Source organism: Hylaeus volcanicus, chromosome 4, assembly GCF_026283585.1.
Source record: "Hylaeus volcanicus isolate JK05 chromosome 4, UHH_iyHylVolc1.0_haploid, whole genome shotgun sequence".
Taxonomy (NCBI): Eukaryota; Metazoa; Arthropoda; class Insecta; order Hymenoptera; family Colletidae; genus Hylaeus; species Hylaeus volcanicus.
Window position 1 is genome coordinate 14,366,266 of NC_071979.1, and position 26,616 is coordinate 14,392,881.

At 37.4% G+C, this 26,616-nt stretch overlaps 1 protein-coding gene across 1 annotated transcript; it reads right to left on the reverse strand.

The window, feature by feature from the left end:
* Positions 1-2,056: 2,056 nt before the first annotated feature.
* LOC128875014 (uncharacterized) lies at positions 2,057-21,431 on the reverse strand. Its single transcript, XM_054120292.1, has 13 exons — positions 19,745-21,431; positions 19,489-19,646; positions 16,425-16,697; positions 15,879-16,038; positions 10,789-11,497; positions 9,810-10,042; positions 9,323-9,511; positions 7,864-8,449; positions 6,637-6,710; positions 6,483-6,562; positions 5,920-6,157; positions 3,463-5,175; positions 2,057-2,846 (listed from the first exon to the last, which is right to left on the reverse strand). Exons 1-13 carry the CDS (start codon positions 20,703-20,705, stop codon positions 2,425-2,427), a joined length of 5,796 nt encoding a protein of 1,931 aa, XP_053976267.1. The 5' UTR covers positions 20,706-21,431; the 3' UTR covers positions 2,057-2,424.
* Positions 21,432-26,616: the final 5,185 nt, after the last annotated feature.

Consider the following 26,616-nt stretch of genomic DNA (forward strand, 5'->3'; position numbering starts at 1 on the left):
GATGCACCATAAAAAAATACAATTTTCAATTTTTATTATAATGTATAAATAAGTATTTCTCAATCATTTCATTCGAATAATACTCCAATGCATTGGGATATTTACAACTGTACCAAAAAGCCGATGTTTATCAGAAACTTATAAAGAAAATTCTAATAAAAATATAAAAATTCTAATTATTTAAAGGAAAATTGCTAAGGGGATCATTCCAGGTTGACAGGAAGTAGGATGGGAAGTAAAAGTGTTTTCTTTTGTAAGAAGAAGGGAATTTATGTTCCAGTATCTGGGCCAGCACCAGCTCATCGTTAAATATTGAAATAAAAATATAAATTTTGTAATTACTTAAAAAGGAAATTACCAAAAGCAGGATCATTTCAGGTTGACAGTAGGATGGAAAAGGAACGAGTTTTCTTTTACAAGAAGAAGGGAATATACGTTCTAGTATCAGGATAATACCATATCATCGTTAAATATTAAAATGAAAATATAAATTTTGTAATTACTTAAAAAGGAAATCACTAAAAGAAGGATCATTTCACGGTTGACAGTAGGATGGGAAGAGAAAGAGTTTTCTTTTATAAGACGAGGGAATATACGTTCTAGTATCAGGACCAACACCAGCTCATTGTTAAACATTAAAATTAAAATATAAATTTTGTAATTACTTTAAGGGAAATTACTAAAATGAGGATAATTTTAGGTTGACAGTAGGATGGGAAGAGAAAAGGGTTTTCTTTTATAAGACGAGGGAATATACGTTCTAGTATCAGGACCAACACCAGCTCATCGTTAAACATTAAAATTAGAATATAAATTTCGTAATTACTTTAAGGGAAATTATTATAAAGGAGAATCATTTCAGATTGCCAGGAAGTAGGATGGTACGGAAAAGAATTTTCTTTTATAAGACGTGAGGGATACGTATTTCAGTATCTGGACCGACACCAGCTCGTCGTTATAAATCAAGAGTGTTCTGTAGGTATACCCTACCTTCTATTATCCAGTGGCGTGGCAGCACAATGCAGCCCTGGCACACAATCGTATGCCAAACGAAAGCTCGCTGAACCGATTTGTTTGTTCGGCCGCTTCGTGATCGAATGAAATCCGCTTAATGTAATCGAAGGGTTTTCGCGTTTGTAGGAGGTTGCACGGGTTTGAAACCACGTCGTAGAGGGTCGTTCTCAACGTGGGTCAGGGGGGTTGAGAGAAAACCGGATGGGAAAGTTAAAAAAGGGGGAAAAGGGAAAAGAAAGGGGGGCAGAGTTCGACACGCGCGACACGAGCTTACTTCTCTCCACGCCACTTGAACCTACCCCAGGGGCATTAATTTCATTTAATCAAACAGCGGCTATACTTCTACCGACCCTCCGCTTGTTTACCCTTATTCTTCAACAGAATATTTAGGCCTACCTTTGAGTTTTTGAGAAGGAGAACGTTCTCACCGAAAAAAAGACATTAAAAAAGACCGGGCACCGATAAGGGCGATTTTAGGTCTTATATATCTTTTAGAAGTATCAATTTTTCTATTAGGCGTAGAAATTAATTTTGTGCCTTTATATTTAATCGATGGTAACTATAGTTTAAGTAAAAATATTTATTCGACATTTTAAATAATAATGAATCTACTGTATTATATTTGGGAGTCCTTATTTCAATGATTTTTTAAATCTATGTTACGAACCTCCTAAATACCGTGCAAATACATACAAAAATTCCTGCAAAATTTAAGCTCTTAATTTTAACATTAACAAATTAAAAAGAAAAGAAAAGTGTTAACATTAACACGTGACCCAAACCTTCGAAAGTTTTAAATGGAAAATACATGTTATTATTTCAATGGGTTACTTTGTTTTTTATATCTCCGGTAAAAATTAATGAAATGATTTAAAATTTGACAGAGTTATTACTTATAGTAGTAGGAACTAAACAAAATTTCAATTTTATAATAATATATAATATTCTTCAAAAAAGAGAAGCACTGGGGGAAATACTCGAAATTTAAAATTGCAAGTAAGGCAGGATGTTTTACAATAATAAATATTACTGACAATGAGAGTGAAATTTATCGAGATCAACTATATTGTGTATAATAGTTAAATACACCTTTACACGTATTGTGAGTAAATGTTTCTAAAAATAAAATATGATACTTCCATTGCTTCGTCTCTCACTCATCGTTGATGTTATTACAAATATTTTTGTATTTCATACGTGTTCCACAGATAGATATCGCGATGCTTCGAATACGTTTTTCCTATATAAATATTTCGACACTCTATATGTATTTTGTATATGAATATTTCGGATATTTCATGTGTATTTCATATAGAACTATTACGATACTGTAGGATCGTTAAAGGCTATAACAAACATCTGGTACAAACAAATCTATTTATTTTATTCGCACGATAAACGTAATGAGAATTACTCTTCTTTAGAAGCCCTGTCCACGTTGTTCAGCTTCGGAGCATCGGCAATATTATTAGCCTCCCAGCGCCTTTCGAAATCATTTCTAACATCGATCAACAAACTTTGTCTGCAAAGTCTGGAAACTGTGCTCATGTTCCCTTGCTCCTTGCCACATATCAGTCGCACGAACTTGAACTTGTTTACAATTTTCGTGAGCGGCCCTTTGGACTCCTGTTGATTAGAAATGGTTCTCGGAAGGGACTCGCATCCTCTGTTGGAGTCCGTGAGTCCTTCAAAGATATCAGGCTCGACGTTGATCATCCCAGCACTGGCAGACTTCACACGATCAGGTAGGGAGACAGCCAAACTCCTCGACAGCTCCTTCACGTTGTTCTCGTTGTTAGCCAAGCTAACACCTTCCTCCTTCGTCCTCCCTCCTTTATTAACGTAACGAAATATAATGTATATCATTTATATTGGAATGTACAATAAATTGTATTTATACAATGAAATACAACCTATTTCATTAATAGAATAAAATAATTACAATCTGTTTCATATGTGCAATGAAATATCATTTCGTATACATACAATTTACTATAGTACATTTTATACATACATTTCATTTACGTAATGAAATAGAATTTATGTAATTTATATAATGAAATATAATTAATTTCATATATACAATATAATATAATCCATTTCATTTAGGCAATGAAATGCAACCAGTTTCATTAATAGAGTAAAATATACTAATTTTCATTTATGCAATGAAATACAATATATGGACTTTATATAATGAAATATAATCAATTTCAATAATAATAGTAAGAAAAAAAATTCATTTCATTTGAACACTGAAGTATAATTTAATACATGTGTACAATGAAACATAATCGATTGCATGAAATAATTGATGTCTATCAAAAATCTTTTAAAAAATCAAACAAGAATGTAGAATTGTCAACATTATTTTGATTCTATAAAAAAATCGATATCTATTAAATATCAATAACAAAATTCCAAACGAAATATAAAATTTCTAGTTACTTAATTCATAACTGCTCGATGATTCCGTTGAAGAATTCGTCGCGCATTTCATCGAGCTTGTAGTTGAATTGAAACCTGCGTTGGTAGACTTCACACGATCAGGTAAGGAGACAACCAATTTCCTCGACAAATCGTTTACGTTATCCTCGTTCGCCGACCTGCCATCTTTGTCCTTCATCGTTTCTTCTTTCGTTTCACTCCCATTGGATTCCATTTCCTCCAATTTCAACTTATAGTTCTTCCCATCCCTCAACTGATCATCTAGAATCTTCTCATAAAGATTGCCACAGGTTTTTCGAAACCCCTGCTCATTGGAAGACGCTTCCATCACGGAGTGACATAGAGGTCCACCTCGACGAGACAGGAAGTCCTCTTTGGCGCGACGTATCCTCAGAGCATGAGACTCCAACCCTGACTCTTCCGAAATAGTGTTGGTTCTACCGTCTCTCCTAGCCACCACATTGGACAAAATCTCCAGTTTGTGCATCAGGTCAGGCGAACGCGGATCGAACCTTGAACTTAACGCATTATCGTTCTTCTCATCCTGTCTGAGGCTGGAAGAGCTAACCGCGGACGGCACTCTGCTCTGCTGGTCCTCCAGGTCCACCTCCAAGGACACGCTGACTCGATGTTCCTTTCGACCCAGGGAATACTTAAACCTACCCTTTTCCTCTGCTCTACCGACACCTGACACTCTACTTGTCAACCCTTGATCCTCCTCCTCCGCTAGAGACTGCTGGAACACGTTGCTCTCACTGGAGGACGATTTCCTTTTAGTTTCCGAAGATTTGCGTCCCTGGAGGACTTGGTTCTCGATTCCTGGGCGTTCTTCGCTAATAGTTTCATCGGTTTTAGGTTCCTTTAAGTCGCGATCTTTGGAGGAGGGTCGAAGGGGCCAAGGAAGAGAGAAAGACATCCTCTGAAGCACGTCCTGGCGATTTATTTTTGGGGACGTCGACCTGGACTTGCTCTTGTTTCTCAATGGGTACACTTGATCATGCTCCGAGGAACTGCTCTCGGGTCTGCTGGCTGAATGATCTTCTGCTCTACGAAACGGTGAGAATATCATTCGTTTCGTTTTGATGAACACGTTCCTAGTGGGTGAGGATCGCTTTTTCGGGCTTGTTTCTTGATCGGTCGCTGGTGGATCGTGGCTGGGGCTCGATCGGTAATCGTTCTGGGGATTCTTGGATGCAGGTACGTCGGTAGGTGACTGGGACTTCTGCCCTTCCAGTTTCTCCGAGCAGCTGTTACTGGCGGTAGGTACCACTATTTTGTTCAGAGTCTCCTCGTTAACGATGATCCTCTCGACGCAACGCTCCTCGCGGTTAGGCGCGACTGTGAGGGAGGTTGTTTGGATCGTTGGTTCACGGTGATAGTCGCTGGTGCTGAGATCTTTAACACCTAGCTTCAACGAGGACGTGTTTCCAAATGTTTGATATTGTTGTCGTGAGTTTGGAAGCACAGATTCTGGAGTGGGTTGATTGGGAGCTTTCGCGTTGCAAACGTTTGGTTGTCCGTCGTTTGAACACTTGGTGGCTGGTGATTCGAACGATTCATAATCTGGTTTCTTTCTCGTTTTTGATAGATTGTAGTATAATCGATCGTAGGATTTGTCTCTGGATGAATTGTAGCGTTTATCGCCGTTTTCGATGTCATTCTCTTGGGTTGTGCGATGGGAACTCGTCTCGAACGAGGTGTATTTATTTTTATCTGAAAATGGTGAATTTTAGTAGTTACAATGTGTGATAGTTTTTACCTGGTAATATAATCAATTTCACTAATACTATGAAATATAATCCACTTCGTTTGTACACATATATAGATACAACTACTTCGATAACAGAATAAAACACGGTCTGTTTTATTTATTCAACGAAGCAGAAGATGTAAATTTTAATTCTCGTACAGGCACTCTATCCAATCTCATGTTTATTTTACTGAATATAAATATAATCGTGTAATAAATTGGACTTCGCATCCCAATCCACTTGCAATTAAAAATCTACATTAATTTAGTTCCATGGAAAAATTAATGTTTAAGAAATCTATACGTAAATCCAATAAAAATATAGAATTTCTAATAATAATTTAATTCTATCAAAAAATCGATATCTATCAAAACCCTATAAAAAAAAATCCTATAAAAAATCTACAAATAAAATATCGAATAAAAATCATGTTTAAGAAATCTGTAAGAAAATCCAATAAAAATATAGAATTTCTAATAATAATTTAATTCTATCAAAAAATCGATATCTATCAAAACCTTATAAAAAAAATCGAATAAAAGTATAGAATTTCTAACAATGATTTTATCAAAAAATCGATGGCTATCAGAAACGTGTAAAAATATCAAATATACATCTAACAATAATTTCAATTCGTAACAAAATTTATGTCTATAAAAAATCTACAAATAAAATATTCGAATAAAAATCTAATATTCTTAGTTACCTAATTTATAACTGGACGACGATTCCGTTGAAGTGTCCGCAGTGAATTTCTTCGAGCACGTCGCTGGATTTGTATCTGCCAAAAGGCAGCAACAAGGATCGACGACGTTTATAATCTCGTACTCATTTTCATGTTTCTTTTTAGGTTCGACGGAGTCCCTTTCGTGGTCGCTGCTTCCATCTCCTGCGGCCCTTTCGTCCTGGCGCTCTTCCTGGTTGCTCTTCTCGCTGGATAAGTCCTGGTTGTACCGACAGGTTGCTAATTTTGATTTCGCTACAGTAAAACTTATTTCTGAAGGAAATGTTTTTCTTTCGTTTTTTACTCTCTGTTCTCGGTCTCTCCCCGAAAAGCAAGTTTCGAGTGTTGCCAAAAACCGCGTGGAGACAAGAAAAAAAAACAAAAAAGAAAAGAGAAAGAAACAAAGCATCGTACTTCATTGGGAAAAATTTCACCGACGCGAAATCAAACAGATCCGATTGTTAGAAGCTAGGAAGACAAACGCGTTCCAGAAATAGTTATCGTTAACAGGAGCAGTATAATACGAAATTTATATAAAAATCTACCGTCGACTCTTTTGTGCTCGTAGCAAAAGCATAGTGATTTCCAAGATTCCCTCTATGTATAGTTTTGCTTTCGTCCGCTCCTAATGTGTAAAATAAGAAATTCTTCATTTGATTTCCGTTTATGATTTCAGGACACTTGCAGTCTCGAACTTACCATCGGCCTTGCGCTCGTCCATGGTCGTGTCGATCGCGTCTCCCTCGTCGAATATTATCGTGGAAATCTCTTCCCTGAAAACGTGCAAGTCTACGAAGGTATAGCTGCCTTTTTTCAACGTACAGGGGACGGACAAAAGAAAATTCAAAATTGGCATTTTGTATTAGGTGTAGAAATTAATTCTGTGCCTCTTTAGTCAATTATTTATAACGCTAGTTTAAACGAATGTGCTTACTAGTCATTTTGGAACATTAACTTATCATCCTTCTAACAAAGGAAGTTCGACAATTGATACACGCCGAAAAATTGTAATTCTTGCAGAAATAATGTTTATGGGAACCTAAGCACAGTCCTCTCTTCTATTTTGGTCCAAAAACGGTTTTTAGGGTGGAAACGTCCCTTCGAAATAATTCCTTTAAATAATTCTCATTCCATTAAAGAAAAATTCAATGGTCTTGAGATCTCGTAATACAGGGTGTTTGTTTTAAGTGAGTACTGTAGGATGTCTCGGAAGATGTTGTAGTTATTACAAATCTGTTCCTACAACAGTTGTTTGGTATGATGGGCTACATTATGTAATAATAATTGTTTTCTTGTGGGTGGAGTAATAGAGGAGATCCGGAGGTCAATCTAATTTTTTAAAATGGAATGCTATATTTTTTTTATACAAGAATATGGTTGAGTATCGAATATCTAAATAAAAAAGTATTGATCCTTATTCACCCTAAACCTAATAGGTAACGAGTAATTTCACTTTATTACTTGAGAATTTTCTTAAAGGACTAATAAAGGTCAATACTTTTTTATTTAGAATTCGATACTCTACCATATTCTTGTATAAAAAGTAATTCCATTTAGAAAATTAGATTGACCTCCGGATCTCCTCTATTACTCCACCCACAAGAAAACAATTATTATTACATAATGTAGCCCATAATACCAAACAACTTTTGTAGGAACAGATTTTTAATAAATACAACATCTTCCGAGATATCCTGCTGTACTCACTTCAAATAAACATCCTGTATATCACCTTGAGACAGTTTTTTTTATCTACGTTATATTTTTCTATATCCTCGTATCAGAAAAGCAAGGTATTTTAGGTACAAAGCTTAGAAGACTCACTCCGTATACTTTCAATTTGTGAAATATAGCATTCTCTTTCCAATCCCTAACCTTTCAAACTTTCTTTAGTCCGCCATTTTATTGCACTCGTGTTTCACATACCTCTCGACATCTGCACCCTCTTCGTCTACCATTTTCGTTGATGCCACCAACAGTTTGGATTTCTGGTTCAACTCCATCGAGCACAGCGAACTGTCCGAGTTAATAGAATCTTTGTCTAAATCTCGATCATAGTCGAAACTGTCACTTATAGAATACTTTTTCCTCCCTAGGGATCCGGAAGTGGACCAACATTCCGAGTCAGCGTCGTCCTGGCTGAAGCTATTGGTGTGATCGTTTCTAATTTTTCTCACTTGGACATGTTCTGTGGTTGGATTGTCTTCGCTGGAGCAACTGTTCCTCCTGTTCAGTCTTTTGGATTTTCTTTGTTTTCGATTCGAAGCTTCTTCGACTTCTACTAGGAACACTGGGGATGGTTCGTGGCTGGAGGTGACTGTGCCAAGGGGTACGGCGATGCTGGTTGTTTCACTGGCTGCAACCGAGTACACGGGTGTTTGGTGAGGTTGCACTCTCTCCAAGGGACTCGCAGTTTCCTCGATGACGTCCTCGATGTCGACTATCATGGCCTCTGGCTCGGAGTCGTCCATGACGATGTCCTCTGTTGCCTCGTCGGCCCGTTGGCGGTCGACTTGAAATTGGAAAAGAATTTTGAAAGGAATCAAAGGTGACTAAAGCCGGCGACTGACTTGCAACAGAACATTGCAAGACCGTGCTCCACTGGTCTGTCGGTTTTTTGACGAACCTCTTTTATCGTCTACTTTTCACTGAACTAAGTAGGAAGCATTGAGAGAGAACTCAGCCGAGAGTTCGAAGCGAGCATTCGTGATTCCAAAAACGACCTTGTAATGTAACATTGGTGCCGAACAGTAAAATTCGTGCCGAGCAGTTACATTACAGCGTTCTGTTGCAAGTCAATCACCGGCTTAAGGTAAGGTGATAAGTAGATTGCGGATGTTTATGCATATTCATATTTTTCTATAAACAGATGAAGAACAGAAAAGTAACTTAAAGTATGTTTCGTCTTCTAAATGTTGTAACGCGTATTATATTTTCTATATTAAACATATTTAATATTTATGCATTTCTACACATCCTCGTATATTTTTGTATCTTTACATTTGTTATAAATGCATAAATGTCCGCAGATAAGTTTGTTTTCAATCGAAGTGAGGCAGAGAATTATCTTTTTTAAATAAGTAAATGATCAAATAAGAAAGCTAATAGCTTTAATAGTTTCTGAAAGAAAAAGCAAGCTGACCATAAAAATTGTAGCAGAACTTTTTCGTGAAAGAACAATTTCTAACTTCCAAACAAAAATTCTTTATGCATTATACCTGTCCTTTACTATTACATAAATTGTGGCTTTGTGATTTTGTATGCCTCTTCAATTGTAAGAAACTTATTTCAGTAATAATGAAAGGAAATGAATTAAAGTGTTAAATTTCACTTACGTATATCAAGATAGATTCTCCTTTATTAGATGTTACTTATTGATACTCACTCGATATCGGTGAAGTGTTCATGCTATCGGAATTTTTCAGTGCATTAGCGAGGTAATCCAATGATTGCAAGCTGGTCGAACGACGTATGAAAGCTTCGTTCAAAATGGCCCCTGTCGTCAGGCTGCCTGCAGATTTTGATCTCTTCAAAGGGCTTCCTTTGAACGATTCCCCTTCGTCGCATCCAATTTCTGAACAATTAATTGCTCGATTAACGTGACTCTTTCTTTCGAACGTTTCGCGAAATTGGTCAAATTTTATTTCGAAGAAAGAATACAAATTCCAGATTCATTCCCGAGAATGAAAACAAATGAATTCCTCAGCTTCTTATCCTGAACGGACTTATCCTGAATGAACCTTGATCTGTCCGTGAAACAAGAACTATTCAAGGATTCGCTTGCCTTTATTCCCATAATTATAAATAAACGAGAGATTTTTAATCTTTATTCAGAATAAAATTTGCCAAAGCTCGACGTAGAGTAATCTTACTCGTTGTAGTTGATATTGGTGCTTCGGTATTCGTTTCCGTTAAAAACGGATCATAAGCAGGCCCCAGGAGACGGAAGGTCGATGATCTTGGTGAAATTCCTCGATATCTTTCCCAGTCGTAGAGCTTTTGTGTGAATTCCCGCGAGATGCCTTCGAATCGATAAGAGCCAACGGATGTTCGAACCAGAACTTCGTTGGCGTACTTCAAACCTTGCGCTCCGTCGATGTACGATCTGAAAATCAAATAAGAACTATTAACATGGCCAGCAGTTTAGTATAACTTCTTGACAAGTCACAGTTGAGCTTCTATTATTTCAAGATTAGTTGTCTTTGTGAAATTATTTCACTTTAGATTGTTGTTTATTAATTTTGTCAGAGAGAAGATTTCTGGTTATATCCTCTAAATACTTATCCTTTATACATTGGTCAGATTCTTCGATACTACTATGATGTCTTGTTTAATAATGCAATAAACATTTCTTTAGTTATTATATGGAATAGACAGATTCGAACTTCTAGATAAATTGATGGAAGTTGAATGTTTTTGATAAGGTTTGAGACCTGTTCAAGAGTGTTTTTTTCAACATCTTCAACATCCCTTTGGTTATTAAATGGAGTACATGCATAGATTGGAATTTCTAGATAAATAGATGAAAGTTCAATGTCTTAGATAAAGTTTGGGACCTCTTCAAGAGTGCCTCCTCAACCTTTTCAACATTTCTTTGATTATTACATGCAATAGATGGATTTAACCTTCTAGATAGATACGCGAAGGTTAAATATTTCATCGTAAGTTTAGAAACCCGTTGAAGAATGTCTCTTCAAATTAATAAGAAAGAATATATTACTTCCAATAATCCAAACTAAAGTTCCTTTGACTTCCAACATCACAATATTTACAATCCCACTATTTCAACCCCTAATTCATCTTGCACAAACCACAGTGTCCAAAACATCAGATTTCTTTCCTTCAGCCTACCTAGTGTCTCCATCGAAGCATTCGTCCAATTGCCGAGCGTTGCTCTCCCTTCTATCCTTGCTGAGGCCATTATCGAAACGCGATAACAACCTCTCCAAAGCCAAGAACTCGCTTTCGTCTATCCCCGACACTATCCCAAGTCGATTGGAGTTGGACCTCGTCGAAGTTTCAACATCGCGACTGCCAATTTCGTTAGCTCTCTTCCAGGCCTCCATTTTTCGAACGAAATCCTCCGAAAGGTGAGGCCTTCCTCCGCTACCGATGCTTTCAACGCTGCTATAATTGCCACGCGGACTATCCCGATTTCTGTAATCGGTCTTCGAGGGGGATCGCCAAAGCTGCCAATCGGTGAGACGACGTCGAGTGAATCTCTGTTGCTCGAACGGAGCGCTTCCCCTGCGTTCCTTTTTAGCTCGTTTCCACTCTTGCAGCTTCTTTCGAAATTCGGGCGCCAGTCTTTCCTCGGACAGCAAGCTTTCTCGAGGATTCAGTGAACCGGATGACGTCTCGCGAGTGTCTTTCGACGACACCCGAGACGACATGTTTTTTAAACGCTCCCACTCGACGAGCTTTCGGTGGAACTCGGCGCCCAGCTTTTCTTTAAGAGCACGGTAATCGCGACGAGTGTCCGTTTGAGGGTTTAGGTTTGCGGTTTGCTCGAGGTCGTCCACACTGCCACTGCAACTATAAGCTGCGTGGGCTTCTTGACCTGGAATATTTGAAAAACGATAGAGATATTATAGATAGAGCAGGGATAGACATAGGCCTGGTTATAAATGGAAATGTCTCACCGTTGGAAAAAGAAAAAAATTCGCGGTACCCTATCTATTTCTATGCTTTTATTAACACATTTGCGATTGGGAGATGTTTGACGTTTCTAGTACTGACGCAAGTAATAAAATTCTGAACATGGACATCGTAAAATTAGGACGAAGATGAAAATTACAAAATATGTTTTGAAATATCAATGTTGCGCTGCACTTTACTTTGGCGGACCTATTTTTAAGGTGGAAAATTTTTAAGTTTCTTTTACACAATCCTGTAGATTTCGTCGAGAAAAATCCGGAAATGCTAGTTTTAAGGCGAGGAATCCACTAGTTCAGAAGTTATGAGCAGTTCAAAATGGCATTTTACCGTATTTGACGTACAAGTTTTTTTTCCACTTGTAATAATTGCATAGATATAGACGGAGTCTGTTCATACTTTAACTCCACTATTCCATAACCACCTTTTTAACGTCGATATCATTAAAAATCCTATAGAGGTAGCGGACAATATATACATTGTACAGAAAAAAACCTCCTTATTAATTTGTCAAAATATTTGTCGAATAACTTGATTTAAAAAAGTCAGGTTTCCGATACATTGATTTAGAAAGTCCTGTCCGTGAAAATATTCCTCCAGTACGTCGATTAAAGAATTTCTCGTTTATATTTGAATCACCCTCGCAGAACTATGCAACGAATTATCAACAGTGCACCCAGTCCCGCAACAGCGTAAGCTGAAGAGGAAGCCGAATTTAGAAGAGCATCATCGACTCGTGCGTTTGCAGTTCCGCGAAGAACATATGCAATGGGGTCAAGAATGGAAGACTATCGTATTTTCCAATGAGATAAAGTTTAAGTTCGGATGTCCCTGATGATCCGATGCTCCATATTCATGTATCACGTATCATATCAAGGGATGATAGATTTAGAGCAGGATAAAGAACCGCAGAGCGTGTTACATTTTCGCGAGAATATCGTGACTCTGTCAACCGATATTAATTAAAAGAACTGCGGAGACATCTAGTAATTCAAAAAGTTTTGCGTCTTTCAAAGAGGCGCTTTGTGACGCACTTTGAGAGTATTTATTCTCGCTCATGGCTATTTAACCGTGTCCGATCTTGTGTGCCCATGAGTTTTGTATTTTTAGTCATCCGAAGAACGGTTCGAACAAACCAGTCAATGTTTTGAATACCTAACAATGAACATTGACGAGGCGCACGTGGGACCATTGTGCGCTTTTAGCAGAGGTGTAAATGCTGCTCAAGTAACAGTGAAAATATTTGTTTGCGGACCGGATGTTGGGAAATTGGGAAACTGACTGTGGCGGTCTTCAAGATTTCACGATGGTGGGAACTTTGATCTCAAAGCCTGGCAATTCTCGGGATAAATGAGAGAATTACACGTTATCAAGTCCTGAAGGTAATTACCGAAAGGTCTTCTCAATTTTTACGAGACAAATATTATTATTATTATTAAAATGTATCCATAACATTTTCTTTTAGTTGCAGATTTTCAACTCAGATATTTAATCATATTTGCAGAAATGAACGAGTTCTCTAATTGTATCTGAAGAGTATCACAATAGGGTCGAAACAGTTACTGACAAGGAGGGAAACTACATCGGTAATGGAATTTAATTAAATTATCTAACATGCATAGTCAGTATAAGAAGTATTTGTACAGCAACCAATTTAAAATAAAATTAATAAGAAAAGAAATAAGAGGTTAACGTTATAAATAGTAAATTTTAATTCACGCAAATTTTACTCTAAAAATATGTAGGAATGTTGGTTAATTATTTCTTCCCCTAAAATTGATTAACCCTTTCCACTCGAGGCCTTTTTTTCTGGCATCTACCAACAACTCGAGACTTATTACACTGACTTAACGAGACTTAAACTATTTTGGTTATTTAATATATTCTTGTATGTGCATAATAATAACTAGAATATATTAAATAACCAAAATAGTGTTACAGAATGGTTAATATTAGTTTCAATTTTTAGAAAAAACAGATTGAGGATCACTGATTATCTGTTACCCCTCGTATAAAGGCTCGGTCTATATTTTCATATGTCTATGTAAGGATGTTATTCGCTCGCACCCTGTATATTAAAAATACTATAGTTACCAAATTTGCCTATCGCGGTCCAAATCGATAAGTCGATTAATTCTTATTCATATCGTTTATTTGGCATGTTCGCTTCAAAATTTGTCGTTCCCTCGACTCGAAGAATTGGTAATATCGTTTCCAGGCTCCTCTCGCGCAATCATACCAATGGCAAAGTGTCAGGTAAAAAATTCCAAGCTGTCAAGGAAGCGATAACATCATCGAAATGCAAGGAATATAAAGACAAACTCGTCCAATGTCCGAAACCATCCCACGCGTTCCTGTGTTGCAAAACGCTGTTCCCAAAACCTGCGCCAAAAGTGAGAAATCTAATTCGTGTTTCATCGTATCATTCCATCTTCCTCTGTTGCGTAGAATTGAAGGACGAACCAATGGCCTAAATTCTCAAAAATATATCCGATGTTGTTTGCCGTGGTGAATTCGAATAAATAAATATTTTGTGGATGACTTAACTGTGAGAAATAAATTAACTCTGCGACATTGTAACCTAACGATATCTTGTTTTTTTTGGAAATTACGTTACGTAAGCGTTAAATATATTAAATTTCATTTTTATTTAAACAATTCATGATGATTTCGCGCACAGTATTAAAATTCTAATGGAAGAAGTAAATGTCAAATGGCGTAACAATGTCGTAGAATTAATTCAGAACTCAAGTTTAAATCTCTTCAAACTCCATTTTTCAAGAGTATTGACTCGCACCGTAACACGATACATGACTCAATCATTGCAAGATAAACTAATCACTTTCATTAATTCCAGTGTAAAGCAGAAGCTGTCGTAGAAAGTTATGAAAAGATATGCAAGAACCTAGCGAATCGAGCAGACTCGATGTTGAAGGAAGTTCGAAATGGTTCGAAGTCTGTTTTAGACGAGCTCAACGAGGCTGTGGAAATAGCCAAAAATACCGAAAAGGCCCATCTGCAAGAATTTCGTCAAGGCATCGAGAAGAAACTTGCAGAATTGAGCATTTTGGATCCTTCTTTCGTTTCTTTGCAACGAAAGTCTGCGATGTTCCTCAATTATGAAGCTTTACAAGATTTTCAGAGGCTGCAGTGCAACATTGGTCCAAAAATTGCGAGGGTTAAGGAGATGCTGAACCAACTGGAACGCGATCTCCAGATCTGCATCGACAGCGCTGAATCTTTGATGTCTTCCTGTCGCAAGTGTGAGAACCATCAGACGTTGGTCAAATTCTCCCAAGAGAACGGCGATTATGCGAGGGATATACTAGACGTGGCGTTTGAGAACGCTCGTGTCAGGTTAAAGAAAATCGAGACGTACGCACGCGATATTTTAGCATATCAAAATTCAATGGCGGTGGAAGTTACGAAAACGCACCGTGAGAAAAATAAAGCGTTCTTGGAACACTTGGACAAATGCATCCACGCTGCTAAAAACATGAATCGAAAGTGGCGACTGTGATTGATTCTGGTAGCAATTAGGAAGTATTATACTATTATTCGTGCGCGAGTGTTGTTAATTCTAACTTTGTATTCTTTCGGACGATACAGGTTTAACGTGAAGTATGCGAAATGAAAGTAATTTAAAGGGTCTGAATGCCAAGCGAGAAAAAATAAAAATTATTTAGTAACTAATTGGCAAGTAAAGACGTGAAGTTCACGTCGTGAACTATGCATAATGAAAATAACTTCAAGTGACTAAATGACAATTAAAAAAGAAGATTATCGAAAATAAAAAGAAGTTTAGGAGATTAAATGGCAATTAAAGAAGAAGATTATCCAAAAGAAAAATGATTTCAAGCGTCTAAATGGCAAGTAAACTAATAGATAATAGAATAAATTAAATGCATTTCTACAAATATAGATTAACAAAATGTATAAATTTACTTATTTTAAAAAATTGATAAAAGCAAGTTTTAGATTAATACCATATGTAGCCTAACTAATACCATTACAGAACGTTAGAACAATAAGCGAAATCGATGCGCTCATTTTATTGTTTTCCTGTAATGGTTGCTCCAAAAAAGTACTTTTTAATATTTGTTTACTTTATACAACAGTTTGAAACAGACACTTTTAGAAAAATTCCAAACCTTGATTAAAAAAAAATAAAGAGATAAAACGATGGATGATATCGAAGCAATAATGAATTAGCTTCAAAAGGATAATGAATGAGAGTCAAGACTACCAAATAGGGAGCATAATAAATAAAAGGTTTTTTAATTTACCGTCTTGGTGGTCAAACATTTGCCTGGAGAAAACCCTGATAGGACTCGGTGGCACGCTGAGGGAAGAGTTCGTCAGGAAGGCTCGCCTAACCTTGTTCCACTTGGAGTCTTGTCTCTGCATTTTCGACGATAGGCTCATGAATTCTTCGTCGTTTGATTGCTACAATAAAATCAAACAACATTATTATTTTCAACATTACCTATAATTAAAAAGAGAATGTGATCGAGGAGTTAATTGATTTAATTAATTTTCACATGAAACCTTAACCCTTTGCGGTCGTATGTCTACTCTCAGCCACCAAAGCCTTTTTACCGTTCCGGTCGTATGTCTGCTCTCAGCCACCACAACAAGAAACCATCTGAATTAATTCCAATCAGTACGACACCCATGACCAACTTTAATACGTCCGACAAGGGTTAATTGTACCCTTAGAAAACTGGGAGGGAGGGGGGTATACGAATAGGTCAAGTTCGAGAGACATTGTTATGTCATCCAAGTAATTTAAATTCGTAATCAACTACATAGAAAATGGAAATAGTGTTAACCTGTCGTTTGAAGCCTTTACTGGTAAAGAGTTCTCTATGTATTTTCTTTGGTTGCGGGGAATTCCCGCCAGAAGTGTGCGCACTGGACGGAAGCGGCGAGTAAGACTCTGGAGAGGACATGCACCTCATTTCTTCCTCGTTTGAAGGTATCGTTATCGTTAGGGATGGAGTAGGTCTTTTCAATGTTTGCTCTGGTTCGTCCATTCCGTCCAGAGAATTCACCGTCTGACTCTTCTCCGATGTGATTCGAATCAACGGTGTTTCTTGGCTGACCTAATAATTCCAAATAGAATTTCGATTACAGATCGATTCATAAATAAGCGATTCTACAGGATGTTTCTTATATAGATTCATTGTAGATGAATTCTTGGAAGATTGATATTGTAATGTAATAAAATGACAAGTAAGTATTTCTACTTAGTCTACAGTTATAAATAGTTGATATTAAAGGCATAGAATTAATTTCTACACATTCTTTTGAAGCAATTACATATAAAATACACCGTGCAGAACATGTTGAAATAAAAATGAAAATTACTTCTGAAGAAATATATAAAGATTGTAGATAAATATGTAATGTAAAATATATTGAAATAAAAATTTTAGTAGTTTTCTATAACTGTACGTGTGTACGTAAAATACAGATTAAAACACATTCCTAATTTCTATTTCTAATATAAATTCTCTAATATAAATTCTGTTTAAATAACAATGTTTTAGATCAGCTATTCGCGCGTCCGCGCATGTACGTGCTCGCCCAGGAAAAATACACACCGATTCACGCTCGCTGCTTGAAAACGACCTGGGAATCTATAGGCCAGGCAGTACGAGATCATTGGCCCAATCTATGAAAACTAGATGACAATGACCTCCCTCTACCTGCGCTAAATTGTTTTGCAGGTTCCTAGGTCATTTTCCAACAATAATTGTGCTTTGGTGAGTGTTTCTCCTGTACATGTTGTGGCCGCGCGAACAGCTGACAGGGATTCAAACTGCCCGCGCTGGAAGTCACACCTGTAAATTTGCTTACACTTGTAAAACTGTTTATATCTCGCTAACGAGGCCATAGTTCGCAAATTGGTAAAGAACTGTTCTATTCGCACGTGTCAGGACCTTATCCACCAAAAATGGCTACATATTAAAAAACACCTTGTATACAGTGATCCACGAAAGTATTCCAACACCCCGTGAAAGATTCGACACTTAAAAAATGCGAGTTACATTACGTATTCTAAAATATTGTTATCTAAACAAGTTTAAAAGTTCATATATTACAACATTGAAATTTAGGTGAGAATTTATATAAGAAATAGAAATTAGGAATGTGTTTTAAGTTGTATTTTACGTACACACGTACAGTTATAGAAAACTACTAAAATTTTTATTTCGATATATTTTACATTGCATATTTATCTATAATCTTTATGTAATTCTTCAGAAATAATTATTTTTATTTCAACATGTTTTGCGCAGTGTATTTTATATGTAATTGCTTCAAAAGAATGTGTAGAAATTAATTCTATGCCTTTAAATTCAACTATTTATAACTGTGGTTTAAGAAGAAATACTTACTTGTCATTTTGTTACGTTAAAATAGCAATCTTGCAAGAATTCACCTACAATGAATCTATATAGGCAGATAACCTAAGTCTTAACCTGATGGCCATTAGAATATACATTTATATTAGTTAAAAAATGTTGCTTATTGTTGTTATTTTTAAGAGATTACAAGTGTACTTGATAATTATAATAATTGAAAGACTATAATTATAAGCAAAATTTCATGGCTACTAAAGTTCGTGTAGATGTACTGTAATTTCCATCAGGTTAAGAACTTAGAAGGTTGGCATTTTAGTGTACCAAAATAACGAAAAGTATCTTTTACGCCTAATTCATGGAAATATAATACGATTTCATGTATAAGTGCTATCTTGAATTTCAAATAATGTAATATCTCTCTGATGAAGGCACTAATTTTCATTATTTTCGATTAATGTTTATAAATCTTGGTCTCTTATTGTCCCACAAATTTAACTTTTGAATATTTCCATTCAATATTAATGCAGGGTGATCTATATAACTTTTTCCATCAGTTTTTATTGCTATCTATCAATCTTTCTCTCCCACTGTTCATAATTTTTAGAACGATCGAAACATACTTCGATCGAGTATTAATAATTCTAACTATAGTTCTTTTACGATACAATTGATTTACATGAATCACAACGTTAAAATGTAATTTTACCACTATTTGGTTTGATGATGAAGTGTTTCAAACAAATATAGACAATAGACGGGACAAAAATAGTTGGAATCGAAGCAGGGTGTAGGCCAGCTACTAATTACATACATCCATACTATACGAACGATCGAAAAAATTCACTAGGCGTGGCAGTAGTGCGCGTGTATAGTTGAGGATATTTTTAAATCGCCACTCGCACATTCATATATCATGAGATACGAAGGATACCCTATTAATTTTCTCGCGTCTAGCGTTGATCGGGCACATCTCGACAAAATAAGTTGTTTAAAAAAAATAATGTCCACTTTAAAGTTGCCGAAATAACTTTCTCGAAAATACGCCATTAGACAATATTATCTGTTTTAGAACTTATTATTAAACGCGTCTTTTGGTTGAGTTTAGCTAACTAATAATTCTTTTGATTATAAAAATTAAAATTAATTCTGAAGTATTGTATAAAAATTGTAGATAAATATGCAATGCAAAATATACTGGAATAAAAATTATAATTTTATAACTACACGTGCGTACGTTAAATACAGATTAAATTACATGTTATACACCAAAAAATGAACGACTTGAAAGTTAATTGATTAATTTATAAAGTCATGCGATACAAGGGAATGCGGTTATCAAGGAATAAAATCGATTAACTCATAATTTCGATAGGAAGGGGATCCATGCCCACCATATTACATTTCAAAAATTCTTACTGAAACGATTTATCAGAAATACTAAAAGAGTTAATATTTTGTGAAAGCATTCCTTTTTACGAAAGCATCGCATTTTAAATTGAACCACAATCAACAAAAGCTCCTTCACCTCGTTAATTCGGCTCATGTCGTTGACTCGTTCCGTATCCATAGCAATCATATCGCCATCGAGAGACTGGCTACGTCGACTCATACACTGCTCTTTCTTATCCTCTTTAGCTTTCGAAGACGGATACTCAAAATGATTCGAAGCACTTTTAGGGGAACCTGGAAAGATACTTCGGTTAACCAAACCGGTCCATTACCCTAACAAACAAACAATTGAGAGCACCCCAACAGTGCCAAGATCAACATAGATTTCGTACAGTCGTAGGATCGTTCGTTGGACAAAGATGCCGAGGATGTTCGATCGTAGAAGCCAGTCGAGTCCGGAATGATATCAGTGCAAGAAGAGGCGCTGGTGCTGGTCAGGTTGCCATCGTTGTCTGGAATTCGCAGATACTTGGGCGTCGGAGACAACGGCGTCATCGGTGTCGTCATGGTCGTCGAAGCGTCCTCCACGAGATCGTTCGTGCACGCTCTTTCCCATTTAAAAGCAGCCTTAACTCTAGTCCATTTGGACACCTTCGGCCCACCCTTCGAAACCTCATCTCCAAACGTCTGCTTCTCAACGTCAACCTTATTCCTCGTTCTTCTCGACGGAGGAGAACGCATGTTCCGCCTTTGAAACTGCGGATCCCTGCAATTGGACAACATGGCGTCCAACAAGGACTCGGCGAATCCTGTGTCCTCGTCGCAGAAGTCACTCTCAGGCACGGCGTCCCTCGCGAAAGCGTCCTCCAGGATGCGATCAGCGTTTCGCAGGACTTTGAGCTTCTCGAGGTTCCTCACTCGCTTGAAGAACTTGGTGCTGCGATACTTCAACTCGAGGATCTGCTCCGTGAGAGCGTAGAGACGATTCAGGTGATCGAAGGACTCCTCCAAGCAGAGATTGGAAACTGCCATCGTGGACGCCGTGGAATTCCTCGAAGGACACTCCGAGGTTTGGCCCTCGAAAGGCGTCCCTAAATCCGTCAAGTACGCCAGTATGTCCTCGTCCTCCTCGAGGCTGCGCGTCTGCGTCATTTCCGGCTGGCTGCGACCGAGGGCTCCTCCTTGCGTTTGACACCAAGGATTCCTCCACGGATCCGGCGGAGGCGTGGGTAGGTGGCTATCGTCCACCTTCTCTTTCGTCCTGGTCGCCATCTTTCGCTCTCGACGAACCTGTCGGTCGATCTTTCTCTCCAGCTCCTGCCTGACGCGGTCGACTTTCTCCTCGTCAGCCATCGCGCGCTCTTACACTCTTTCATTCACCAGTTTGTCGATCGGGGCCAATACTCTCGGTGTATCGAAGTAATCTAATTTTAGAGTAACTTTTACCGTGGAAATCATAGGCGTAATACGCGCTGGCCCAGTCGCTGCGCGGAGATTCCTCCTCGATGACGACTGCCAGGAATTTCACTCGGGAAAGTTTCGCGTGTGGGTCATCCCAGACCTGCGACGCTTGTTTTGCTCATCAGGAGTCGTTGGTACGGAGACAACGCCCTCAGTTTTCGAATCCAATCCCTCTGAACCCAGGCAAACTGCGAACGACACCGAGGAACTCGTCGCAGCACTTTCTCATCGTCGATCTCGGTTCACCTTTCGACGCTACGCGAAAACTGGCGAATACTGAGCTTCCTCGACAGTGGTTCGGTAACGACACTTGTACTGTTAACGTGATCGCGTGTGAGGATGTCGGTAGCGGATTCTATGGCGAATATCTCGGCGATTCGCGCGCGGAATGCATTTTTCACGGCCGGCGACTCCGAGGGAGAGTCGCGGAAGAAGTGGTCCGAAATCGTTTGGCGTCCTCGCGTGATTATTTTCGGTGGCCAGCATTCGGCATTCGTATTTACGACGAATACGAGAGCGTTATTCGTGAGGCGTTCCACGGCCCGAAGAGCATGCGCGAGTACGTTCGCCGACAGCCGAGTGGAGGAGCCGGACGGTCTTCCTGTTCTCGTCGAAAATAGACGGCGAGCAAACGAGGCAGCCTTACCCTCGCGAATGGTCGCTCGGACTCGTATTTATACGCGTAGGAAGTTGAGAGTCGGAACGGTTCGACCCTGCTGAGACTGCTTTGCGCAACGACGCGTTCGGAATCTGTGCAGAATTGCACGAAACTAAGCGCCTCTTCTATTGAGAAATCTACGGATGATTAATGGACTGGGGTGAAGAGGGAGGTCGAGATCTATGCGACAGAGCAAGGAAACGTTGATGGTAGGGATGGTTGGGAATTGTTTTGTGGGATTAACTATTTGCAGATATTGATAGAGTTGATGAGAATTTCGTGAAACCTTAGAGATCTCAGAACGAATGAGTCTTACACGTCCCATGATTTTCGAGATCTAAAATAGCACTAATCGATCAATTAGGGATTTATGTTAGTGGAGTTCCCTTGAGGTGGTTATTCCGTGGATTTATTTAATGGTGAATTTGAACAAAACTTCACTTGATTGTTCTTTGATTAAATATGAATCATATGAGCCTATTTCGATGTAAATTGTCCACCCTAGTTTTATGAAAACCGATATCAAAATTTTGTAATTATGATACAGACTCTTATGGAACATACGGATTTTCAGGTGAATGTTTTCAATTTAAATCAAAATGCATCATAGGAACTTGCTGAAGATTTGATACGTTATAAAAACCGAAATTGTGAACAATTTAAAAACAAAAAAATAACAATTATTAACCGCATAATTAATTAAAATCTGAATCCGAACGTAGAGAAGTTGCACGGTAACATTCAACGTTGTTGCCACTATCATTTACGTACACCCCCATCCATAAATACGGGGACACCTACCACTTCTAATGAATAACTAATATATATCATAAATTATTACTGAACAATTTTTTGTTGCTAAATTCTATTTCAGATGCGTATTTTGTAACATTTAACAATATTAAAGCTTTGAGTGGTGTATTAAATTTCACAGAGAAATTATGAAATCGTTTAGATAGAAAAATTCGGGAAAAATGTCCAACATCTAACAAACATTTATGTGAGATATTACAAAATAAATTGAATAATATTACTTAAGATACATGAGGAATTAATATCTAAGGTATCAAGATTGACAAAGGAAGTTTTAAGAGCACACATTGTCTTTATGGATTCAATGAGCCTTCGACGCGACCGTCACGCGGTTGTTGTTTGCCCTTGCCCCACTCTTCTTCGATAGCGAGCCGCGACCCTCGACACAGGTATACGAAGGGCGCGGTCTCATTCTTCGACGATCCTTCAGTCGGTATGGATCTCGCGATCGCGAGTCCGCGTCTCGCGTCCATCCTATTCTTCCTTGTAGCCCTTGCTTGGTATTGCTTGGTAGTTGCTTGTGGGTACCTTATTTTAGTCTAGTTAATTTTAAGGCATGTATCTTAGTTAGCTTTAAGGCATGTATCTAAGTTAGTTTTAAGGCATGGATGTACGAGTGTCTTTCCTCTGTCAAATAATTATTAATCATTTGTTCAATTCTTTTGTTTGTTCGTAGGTCCATATTGGACTCGCAACTTCGTTCTCTCCCACTTCGGTCACTATTACTTCATGTGATAAGTGAAGTGACCAACTGTGTAACTGGACAGAAAGGTCGGTTGCCGTCCTCCTGGTGCATCTGTACTCGAGAGGAAGACAATCGGCTCCTCCGGATCGGTTCTCTACTCCCTGCATCACGTTTAGTGTAGTCCAAGGCTCCCGGCGCAGTGCAGTAAGTCCAAAGCGCAGTGAGACGGATGCAAGTCGGGTCCTATAGTGGCTCCCAACGGGGTGCGGGGAGTAGTGGACTGATTCGGAGGCGTCGGTCGTCTTCCTCTCGAGTCAGATCCATCAAGAGGAAACGGGACTGACTCTGTAAGTCCAGTTACATGGTCGCGTCGTGTCGCGATTTCCATTTAGCTTCCATTTAGTTGAAATAATTATTTGGCAGAATCAGACATAGACTTTGGAAATCAAAGGGACTTTGTTTTCTTTGATTTCCACGGTTTCGTACTTAGTATTAAGCTCGTTGCTCTACGTAGAGTATGCATCTACGTATGTATAATACTCTATATAGAGGGAGATCGAAGGAACTTTGATTCCTTCTATCTCCGGGTCTCCAGTCGCAGCAACCTCCACGTGGAGAGACCTGGTAATCGGTATTATTCGTGACAAACAATCATTCGTCGCGAATAATACCGAGAACTAATGGCTGCGAACTTGTAATAAGATCTTTAGATATAAAATGTGCAAAGTGTAAAGTGCAAACGTGTAAAGTGTAAAGTGAGAATAGATTTAGATTAGCAGGAATATAATTAGTTTTCAGAAAAATTCATTTGTATAAATTATGTATTAACATTGATATATTTTCATTGCAAAATGTTAGCCAATTTTCACAACAATTTCTATATTTAAACTACAGATCAAACTACGAAATACGTATTTTCTGAAATTTTGTTTTCTTGCATTACATAAAATTATCCTATTTGTAATGTACTTGCATTCTGTGCGAAATGGAATCCTTAAACCCGTATAATCTAAGAACTGCAAAAATTGTATATCGTTTCTAATAAAACAAAGTTGTGTATTATAAGTGTTGATATTCAATTTTTTAGTAATATATTCCGCGAATGTTTGTACATTTTGAACTGTCGAAAATTCGGCATCGATATGCATGTTTCGATATTTTTTCAGATCAAGATCGAGATCGTAGAAATCACGTCTCGTCCTTCTAACATAATCTAACATCTCCTTTACACTTCCTGACAGCTCCTAATACACACTAACAACTCCTACCACCCTCTAACACCTTCAAACACTCTCTATCGTCTCCAAACTTGCTATCAGGAGAACATGATATGCGAAGAGGTAGCACGAGGAATACCAGGCACGTATCGAAATTCTGAGGAAATTTTACATTCTGGTATCAGGAGAACATGATATGCGAGGAGGTGGCACGAGAAATTCATGGTACGTATCGAAATTCTGAGGAAACTTTGTATTTTGGTATCAGGAGCACATGATGTCCGAAGAGGTGGCACGTTTGCGCCTACGGACAGGTAACCGGTCCGACATATCTGTCAGTACAGGTTGCCTAATTCAAGGGGCTAATTTTCGGTACATTTCGGAATTCTGGCCGATTTTGCATTTTGGTATCAAGAGCACATGATGTACGAAGAGGTGGCACGTTTGCGCCTACGATCAGGCAACCAGTCCGACAGAACTGTGAGTTCAGGTTGCCTAATTCAAGGGGCTAACTTTCTGTACGTTTCGTTCGTGTGCTCCTGTGCGAAGAGGTGGCACGAGGAAGACCCTTAGTTTATGAATCCCAGTTCGGAATTTTCAATTCTTCTGAATCCTTAGAATCCTGAATGGAACCTCAAATTGCTCATGGGACCAAAATTGTTAGCCTCGTCCATCAATGGCTTGCGTGGTTATCCCCAACACTTCTTGGAACTGCTGAATCGCAGTGTCAGACTGTGATATTTCAGCGATCCAGTGGTAGAAAACTCATGTGGTCCAATATCTCGGAAACTATTAGCCCGTTCGCACACGAAGCTACTCAACAGAAACGTAATTGGTTGCTGACTGAAATCACAAACTAGTTACCTATTAGTTAGTAATGATTTTGAATATTTTTAGAAAAATTAGTCATAAGTAAGTCATCTACCGCTGTCTGCGCTGTGTAATACATATTACAGCAAAGTCATATTCTCGGTCATTGCTTGAGGAAATATTGTTCAAGAGTAAAATAAGTAAAAATTAATAACTAATTAAAATAATTCCTTTGCTCTTTTTACTTAATGTACAAGTGATCGTCGAAGATTAGACCATGCAAAGAAATTATTTTTTCAAAATTTATCCCTATTAGAATATACTTTCTTTCTTTCGGAATATTTTACTCTTCATAATGAGATTCTTCTCATTTACAGCGCTACAAAATCAACGTTTCCCCGTGAATCATTTCTTGAAACATTGTTAATGACTGTATTTTCAAAATTTGCATACCTATCTTCGCATATCTTAAGAACAATTATTTTTATAAAGAAGTATTACGCATTATGTATTCTACGTTCATTGATTGAAGAAGTACGTCAACCGAAGATCGACGATAAAAAAAAGCAATAACGATAAACGTTTGTGGGGTTTTTATTTGTTTCATGTTTTGTTCATGTAAAAGAAAAAATCTGGCATTTAGACAACAATTAAAATAGCTTCATGGTAGTCAATTTAAATTTTGTATATTTTATTCTTCTAAAGTACTATACACGCACACACAAAATGAATCGATTTACATAAATACATATTATCTACATACAGACATAATAAAATAAGTTTTGTATTGAATAGTAGTGAAAAAATTCTTATTACTTGATTTTCAAATAAAATTACCTCTCTATAGAATAAACCTAATAATATTGGATACCTTTAATTATTTGTCAAGAAAGTGGAATGAAAAACAATCAATTTTATACGTACAAAATATTATTAATACAATCATAAAAAAATTGTACAAACTAAAGTTTAACGAGATGAATGATACTGCTTCTCAGAAATTATAGGGCCAAAAAGTTTTTCTCATACTACACACCAAACGGAGTATTTTTTTTTTATCGAAGATCTTCAGTTGACATATTCCTTCAATGATTAATATTCCTTTATGTAAAAGTGTATTCCTGAAGTTTGTATAGATACGTATGCCAATTTTTGGAAGAACGATCGTTAATAACAATGTGTTCAAATAAATAATTCATACGGAAACATCGACTTTTTAGTGCTTTGTGTTAAAAGACACCCTTAATAAAAATAAAATATTACAGGAAGCGATGTTTTTACTATGCGATATATAAGTACAATTGGAAATTAAAAAACAATTCTTTTTTTAATGTTTCTAAAATTTTGTTTTTTAATAATGAAATATGTCTGTGATAACACCTAAACGGTATTATCTTTCACATTTAATTTTTTGAAAATCTGTTTCAAAATTTGTGGAAAAATCAAATACTATCGGATATATTATAGTATATATTACATAACATATATATGTATCACATCTATTATATTATATGTAGATCATATAATACATTATATTCCTTAGTATTTGAGTTTTATAAAAAAAAAAGTCACAAAGAAATATACTATATTATATCCCATACCATTACATTTTAATGAAAA

Bases quoted from the DNA above. Each gene is read 5' to 3' on its own strand.
- LOC128875014 (XM_054120292.1), bottom strand. From the start codon at position 20,705: ATGGCTGACGAGGAGAAAGTCGACCGCGTCAGGCAGGAGCTGGAGAGA. The intron at 9,512-9,809 runs GTAAGATTACTC...TTAATTGTTCAG, and splicing joins ACCAATATCAACTACAACGA to AAATTGGATGCGACGAAGGG. The intron at 8,450-9,322 runs GTGAGTATCAAT...TCCAATTTCAAG, and splicing joins GAACACTTCACCGATATCGA to TCGACCGCCAACGGGCCGAC.